The sequence below is a fragment of the Myotis davidii genome, unplaced genomic scaffold, assembly GCF_000327345.1.
Source record: "Myotis davidii unplaced genomic scaffold, ASM32734v1 scaffold44, whole genome shotgun sequence".
In the NCBI taxonomy this organism is placed as follows: Eukaryota; Metazoa; Chordata; class Mammalia; order Chiroptera; family Vespertilionidae; genus Myotis; species Myotis davidii.
Genome location: NW_006299705.1, coordinates 195767 through 203826, shown reverse-complemented (window position 1 = coordinate 203826; position 8060 = coordinate 195767). Strand labels below are relative to the sequence as shown.

General features: G+C 41.5%; 1 protein-coding gene across 3 annotated transcripts in view; it reads left to right on the top strand.

Annotated features, from left to right (window-relative positions):
• Positions 1–8060, top strand: part of MRPS27 (mitochondrial ribosomal protein S27) — a 77094-nt gene that overhangs the window by 52665 nt on the left and 16369 nt on the right. For all 3 annotated transcript variants that reach the window (XM_006775425.2, XM_006775426.2, XM_015571663.1), the window contains one exon: positions 4495–4609. In XM_006775425.2, the coding sequence (XP_006775488.1) occupies positions 4495–4609 (115 nt within the window). The remainder of the gene's footprint in view (positions 1–4494; positions 4610–8060) is intronic.

Sequence of the window (8060 nt, the reverse complement as noted above, 5' to 3'; positions counted from 1 at the left end):
GTGGACAGAGATCCTGCAGCCCTGGAAACCAGCTTTCAGAACTAGAGCTAGAACCCGAGAACATGCTTCTTCATTCTCTCCTTTCCGTAACACTCCTCCCTCCAAGAAATACTCATGTCTTTAAAATTGTTGTAAGTTTACTTATATTTGATAAATTGGAAGCTCAGAATGTCTCTGCCATCATGAGCACAAACATTGTCGGGGTTACTTGGGTTGCATTTGTTTATCCTTTGCACACTCACAGTTTGCCTAGCTTGACAGCCTGCTGGCCTGGACAATAATAACGCTTCTGTTGAGGTGAGCAAACAGCTGATGGTGTGGGGCACGGAGGGGACTCCTACAGCGGCTGCCTGTCATCTGCCAGACCAGTGGTCAGAGCAGGCGAGAACAAAGGCCAGTCTGTTTGCAAGCAAATTGGAAAATCAATGTGTTAGTTGTGTTCTTGTCTCTTTGCCTTTCTCCTGGCTGAAAGGCAGAATGCTGGTCCAGCAGCCTGCAGACTCATTCCAGGCAAGTACCCCCTCTGGAGACTTACCTGCCTATCATATTACCCCTGGCAATCTGAAAAGGCCCCAAGTTTATCTGTCTGAACTGCTTCAAAAATCATTGACAGAGCGATTCTTTCCAAACTCACTATCCAAACCTGGGCCCTTACTATGTCGGCAAGAGAACCTGACTAGAACCTGGTGACTGAACCTGGCTGGAGAACCTGGACAGAACCTAGCAAGAGAACATGGACACAGAACCTGGCTGGAGATCCAAAACAGAACTTGGCTGGAGATTGTGGCTAGAGATCCTGGCAAGGCTGCTGATCAACTGAACGCTGTCTCCGTGTCATTCCTTCTTCGCCGACTCCGTCCTTTGGGGACCTCTGGACCCGTTGGGGTTGGACCCCAACACCTTCTTCCCCTCAGATATCTCCGAGGCATCTTGCCCCCTTGTCAGTTTTGCAGCCTGTAATTCTGCTCTCCTTCCTTCCTGGTGACATAGGTCCTGAATGAGCAGCAGTGCAGGCAAATGCCCTGAGGAAGCCTGAACATAGCCTGACTTTTGAGGAGAGACAGCCTCTCAATTCCTGCTAATTCGCTGTCATGGTTTGGTTCTCCTGGCTGAAAGGCAGAATGCTGGTCCAGCAGCCTGCAGACTCATTCCAGGCAAGTACCCCCTCTGGAGACTTACCTGCCTATCATATTACCCCTGGCAATTCTGAAAAGGCCCAAGTTTATCTGTCTGAACTGCTTCAAAAATCATTGACAGAGCGATTCTTTCCAAACTCACTATCCAAACCTGGGCCCTTACTATGTCAATATTTTGAGTTGTATATTTTCTAGATAGCTACTCCAATAAGTTGTGTGCTAATTTCTTTTTTATCATTGATGGGGGCTTGGAAGGGAGTTTATTTCCTGCTTGGCTGGGAAAGGCAGGAATTGCACTTTGGGCAGCATATGTCATGGTATATGAGGAAGTGTTTTCCTCTTATTCCTGAATTTATTTGATGTCATTTAGTTGAGAATGTTCTCGCCATGGTTGTGTATCTGGAGTATTAGGTTTAGAGAGGAGAGATCGTACTGAGCAGCCCTGTCCCAGGAGGGAGAGAGTAAACTTATTAAAGACCCCTTTGAGTCTGCTGACAAATCAATCTAAGGGCTGCAGTGCACAGTTGATTATATTGGAGGTGGGAAGTCTTGTAACTTTCCTTTAGGCTTCTAAGAAATAAAGTATGAGAGAAAAGACTTTTCTGTTCTCTGTGTGAAGTTAGCCTCACAAGGTTAGCAAGTGGCTTAAAGCCGATTTTGATTTGAGCTTTGAATCTTTTACTAGTATAGCCAGGTCTTACCATCTTTTTCATTCTCGCTCAAAGCCTAACTATGGTCAGCTGATCAGAGAAAAGGGTGTTTTGCTGGATATAGTTGTGGTGCTCTTATTTTAAAGTCCATCAAAAAAAAGAAAAGAAAAGTTCTTTGGAGGTGGAAGAAGGCATAGAAGGGATAAACGGTGATGGAAAAAAATAATAATTTAGTTTAATTTTTTTAAAAAAGTCCTAACTCTTTAGTGGTTGTTGGAGACATCCAAAAGTGGAAGATTAGGTTATAAATGAGGATTAGGTTTAAAATAATCTTGGGTAAAGGAAGTAATTGACATTTTTTATTTTGTTTTGTTTGCTTTTAAAAGGAAAAATGTACTGATCCTAACATCCATTACTACCAAAACTAGCAGTGCCCTCTTAGCACTTCCTGTTCCACCTGGTGTAATTGTTCAGCTTTGTATACTTTGCTTTGGAATGAGATTATAAATGCCCCAAACAGGTAGTTTACAGTTCTTCATATATACCACAGATGTTAACAAAATTATCAACACATGATAGCCTTTAATACATGTTGAATAAAGCTCTTGTTTTATTGGTGAAAACCTGCCATGGGCCACGAATGGTGTCAGGCACTGAGGAGCCAGGTTGAGCTAGTCAGTCACTGTCCCTACTTGCCCAGGGAGGTTACAGGCTAACAAGGAAACATCTCCATAATTTAGGGAATACACCTGTTATGTCATGCCTTTTTTGTTTAAAAAGTAAAATTAACTTTTAATTGGCCATTATACTTTAGATTTCAGATTTTTCAGAGGAAGCAGGAGAGGAGCTCAAGTGGCTCAACAATTGATTTTACAATGTGAGGAAAGTCATCCTATATAATAAAAGGCTAATATGCAAATTGACCAAATGGTGGAATGACTGGTTGCTATGACGCACATTGATTACCAGAGGACAGATGCTCAACACAGGAGCTGCCCCCTGGTGGTCAGTGCACTCCCACGGGGGAGCGCCGCTCAGCCAGAAGCCAGGCTGACGGCTGGCAAGTGTAGTGGTGGTGGCAGGAGCCTCTCTCACCTCTGCCGCGGGCCTAAGCCAGCAGTCGGACATCCCCCTAGGAACCCCAGACTGTGAGAGGGCACAGGCCGGGCTGAGAGGACACCCAATACATGAATGTTGTGCACCGGGCCTCTAGTGAAATAATAAAAGACATATTTTGTTTCACTTATCTGCAGAGGGTCTCATTAGATCTAGTATCTCTGGCACCTATATGATGCCTTTCTTTGGCCAGATCACTCTCAACCTGAACACAATTTAACCAGTTTCTATCTTTATGCTTTTAAAGGGCTTAATTCTGTAGAGAAAGATAGAGACATTTTGTAGGCAAATCTAAGATATTCAAAAGACTGGAGAGGGCTCGATGACTCTAATCCATAAAACATCTTCAAATCTTAATTTTGCCTAATCTCTCTAATCGGGGCACTAATAAATAGCCTAAATTAAATACTACTTCTCACTTTCCCTTTTTCTCGGCTTTTACTTTGGCAGAGAACTTGTTTAGCATGAAACTGTCCCAGTAGCAGATGGCAGGAAGGAGCAGGTGGCAGATTGAATAAACAGCCTCTGAAAAACACTGGGATACGCCTGTAGCCCCAACTCTCAATCTGGCACAAAATCCTTGCACTCCAAGTTTTTGTCTTGCCTTTTTGTTTTTAAGAAAACACTTTGATTTTTGTAGAGCCCAGAGATTGACCTGCTTCTATCAAGTTAAAGAAAAAGGGTGGGACTTTAGCTGACATGATATGATATTTGAAGATCCATCCCAATCAAAATAGATAAACAAAAAGAGGACTGCAAAGCCCCTTATATTGTCTCTGCTCTGAGGCTTGTGGCCTGGACCTGCCAAGAGCAAGAAGCGCTCTGACCCCAAATGTTACCATTGTGTGCAAACACAAGGCAAGGGTAGTGTTCGGAATGCCTTTCTTTGTGGCAACACTGTCACTACATACGTCTTAGCATGGATTGCCTTTTAAAGCCAAGTGGGGAGCAGTAGGAAACAAGAGGAGGCAGACTGAAGAGCTAGAGCAGAGCTGTGAAGAAGGCAGCAGGACTGTCGGTTCCGAAGACCTGGGGGACCTGAATGTTAAGTTTTGCTTAATTTTCATTATTTTTTTCTTTTGATTCATTGATGACTATGCCAATCTCTCCTAAGTGCCACAAGAAATATCAATATGACACAAAGCTAATTCCCTCTAGAGTTGCTCTGCCCTTCTATTTTTCTTTTTTGCTTCATCTGTTTTATTGTGAACTTATTAGGGTCAGCTTCAATTCAACATCTCTCTTCTAATGAAATATGTATTCACATAACACCATGGTTAGTATTTCTACCAAGTCATTTTTCATAAGTCTCATATTAAAACAAGATATTGATTTAGGGGTTATTAAATAAGGAATACAATTTTTACAATCTTTTTGTTATTTATTTATTTTGCCTTCTCTCTTCCATTTTAGACTTTATGGTTAGTGAGTTTTAGCCTTGAATTTTTGTAGACTGTTGACTTTTATGACTTTGGTCCTATTGACTACACATCTGTAAATACCTAAGAGAAGCACCTGCTGGTGGACGATGTATTTTGGGATTGACATTTAAGAGTTAACACCTGTTTTCTTTCTCCTTCTGCTCTGTTTAGATTCCGGCACAGCCCCAATTGCAGGTACCTGAGAGACTGGACTATCCACACCTGGATTAGGCAGTGCCTAAAATATGGTGCACAAGACAAGGCCTTATATACCCTTGTAAATAAGGTGAGGGCGCTCCTGGAGTTTGCAACTTGTTCTTCTGAGTTTAGAGGATACGGTGTTTGAACCAGCAAAAATAATACAAGAAATAACTTTTTAAAATTATTTCTTCTCAGATGTCCTTTTTATAAGGGAGCTGGATATAAATCAACACATTGAAAATAAAATTCCTATAGCTGCTGCTTTCTCAGCACAATGACTCAGAAATGGGCAGGTAGAAGCAAAGGTAGTCCAGTCACGAGAGTGCTGCACTGGTGCTCCTTTCATTCTTGATCCCTGAGCCTTGGATTTCTTACCTGGTTTCCTTTTGTGAAGTTGAGGGGGAAAGTCAAGGCCCTAGTATTCATACTATCTTACACATTTTAAAGAGACATATTCCAGGTTTACTCAAAGCATGTCTGCCCTAGCCAGTTTGGCTCGCTAGTTAGAGCGTCGGCCCGCAGACTGAGAGATTGCAGGTTTAATTCCAGTCAAGGGCATTGTACCTCAGTTGCAGTCTTGATCCCTTCCCCAGTCTCTCTCTCTCTCCCCTTCCCTTTCACTCTTTCTAAAAATCAATGGGGGTGTGGAGGAAGAATATCCTTGGGGAGGAATAACAAACAAACAAAAAAGCATGTCTTCTCAGTTCCCTGACCCCTACCCTCAAAGGCATAATGCTAAGTGAAATAAGTCACTCAAGAATAAAGTACAAAATAAGCAAAAATTTAGAATGTTGTTATGTGAGTTTCAAGTTACAACACTATAAAAATATTTTATATTTCTATGAAATATAAAATAATTCTATGAAAATTATTATTTCTATAGTATCATTGGACATTGTATGTTAAAACTCAAAAGGAAATACTAATTTTGTTTTTGGGAGTTTTGTCTCCCATGATTTGGGCCCAATCAAACTTAATATATTGCAGAGAGTTTGTATGTGAGATGTTGCATTGGGTATGGCATTGTCTATAAAAATGATTAATATCCTGCCCTTGCCTCAGGAAACTTATAATTTAACTAGAGGCCCAATGCACGAAATTCGTGCAAGAGTAGGCCTTCCTTCCCCCGGCTGCCAGCACTAGCTTCCGTCTGGCACCCAAGACCTGGGCTTCCCTTGCAGCCCTGGCTTCATAGAGAGGGTCGTCTGGAAGGACATCCAGTCTAATTAGCATATTACTCTTTTATTATTATAGATAAGGCAGATAAGCAGATTCACTGGTAAATCTAATATTGGGCCCCAGGGCAAAGAGTAGATTAAATCCTGCTCTCTTCAGTTCATAGTTTCGTAACACAGATTATACTAAAAGAAGAAAATTCCTGGGCAAACTAAGCAAGAAGGATCTCAAAAGGCAGAAAAGTCTATCTTGTTTTCTGCTGTTCCTGCTCTTTTATGGGAAGAACACTCAGGCTATTACCCCCAAAATTCCACGAGTTACCTGTAACTTCAGGCAAATAATTTATCCACTAAAACTTCAGGGTTCTGGCCAGCCCAGCATGTCTCAGTGGTTGAGCATTGACCTATGAACCAGGAGGTCACAGTCTGATTCCAGGGCAGGGCGCATGCCTGGGTTGCAGGTTCCATCCCCAGTGGGAGACGTGCAGGAGGCAGCTGATCAATGATTCTCTTTCGTCATTGATGTTTCTCTCTCTCTCTCTCTCTCTCTCTCGCTCTCTCTCTCTCTCTCTTTCTCTCTCTCTCTCTCCTTCCCTTCCTCTCTGAAATCAATAAAAACAAAAAATATTAAAAACAACAACAACACAAAACTTCAGGGTTCTGTGCCCCATTCCTGGAGATTCTGATTCTGTAAGTCTGAGGCCTATGAGTGTGCACTATTAAAAGCATTCCTGAACAGTCCATATTTGGAGAAATCTGGATTCTCAAATGTCCAACTGCTTGTGAACAGAACATCTGAGAAGCTTGATTAGTACTATTTCATTAACATATTTCTTGGGTATTTAAAAACCAAAGAGACAACAAAGAGATAACAGGTACTGGCAAGGATCTTTCTGGAGCCCAGGTATTGGTAATTTTTTAATGGACTTTCTAAATTTTTTTAATGGACTTTAAAAAGGGAACCCTTGTGCACTGATGGTGAGAATGTAAATTAGTGCAATCACTATGGGAAATAGTATGAAGATTCCTCCAGAAATTAAAAGTAAAACCACGATATGATCCAGCAATCCCACTTCTAGGTATATATCCAAAGGAAATGAAATCACTATCTAAAAGAGTAATATGTACTCCCATGTTCACTGCAGCATTATTCGCAATAGCCAAAACATGGAAACAGCATGTCTTGACAAATGAATGGATTTAAAAGTATGGTCTGGCCCTAGCTGGTTTAGCTCAGTGGATAGAGCATTTACCTGTGGACCAAAGGGTCCCTGGTTGATTCCGGTCAAGGGCACATGCTCGGGTTGCAGGTTTGGTCCCTGGTGGGGGACATGCAGGAGGCAGCTGGTCAATGATTCTCTCTCATCATTGACTCTCTCTCCCTCTCCCTTCCTCTCTGAAATCAATATTTTTTTAAAAGTATGGTCTGTATATACAATGGAATATTATCCTATATAATAAAAGGCTAATATGCAAATTGTCCCCCTGACTGGGAGTTCGACCAGGGGGCGGGGGTGGCCAGCCAACTGCCCCCAGCCCCTCCCCCAGATCTGCCTGGCCCAATCGGCCCCGATCAGGGCGGGCTAACCGGACCCCACCCATGCACAAATTTGTGCACTGGGCCTCTAGTTAAACTATAAAAAAAGAGATCCTGCCATTTGTGAGAAGATGGATGGAAGTTAAGGGCATAATGCTAAGTGAAATAAGTCAATCAGAGAAAGACAAATACCCTATAATGTTACTTATATGTGCAATCTAAAAAAAACAAACTCATAGAAAAGGAGTGTAGAATGGTAGATTCCAGGGGCTGAGGGTTGTGGGAAATGGGAAGATATTGGTCAAAGGGTACACATTTCCAGTTATAAAATGGATAACTTCTGAGGATCTGATGTACAACATGGTAACTATGGTTAACAATACCATATTGTATAATGTGCGGTGAAAGATGTGTTAACTAATCTTATTGTGGTGATCATTTCTCAATATCATTTGTATTAAATCATATTGTACACCTTAAACTTAAGCAAGTATAATGTGCCAATTACACTTCAATAAAGGTGGGGGAAAACAGTCTAAGGGCCAGAAAATGTTGCATAAGGTGATAATGTGTGCTTTCTTATGGGAGTCTCTTTTTGTATTGATATTCATACCTTATAAAAAGAATCTCTGAATCAGTGGAGTATGTGGGAGTGGGAGGAGTTGGTTTAAGTTTTTTGGTTTTTTGGGTTTTTTTTCAGTTTTTTGGTTTGTTTGTTTACCTATGATGAGGTATTAGAATTGAGTTTTATTTTTCACATATCAATTGTCTTACATCAAACACCTCCCACTTTCTCACCCTGAGTAGCAGTCCCAGTTACCAAA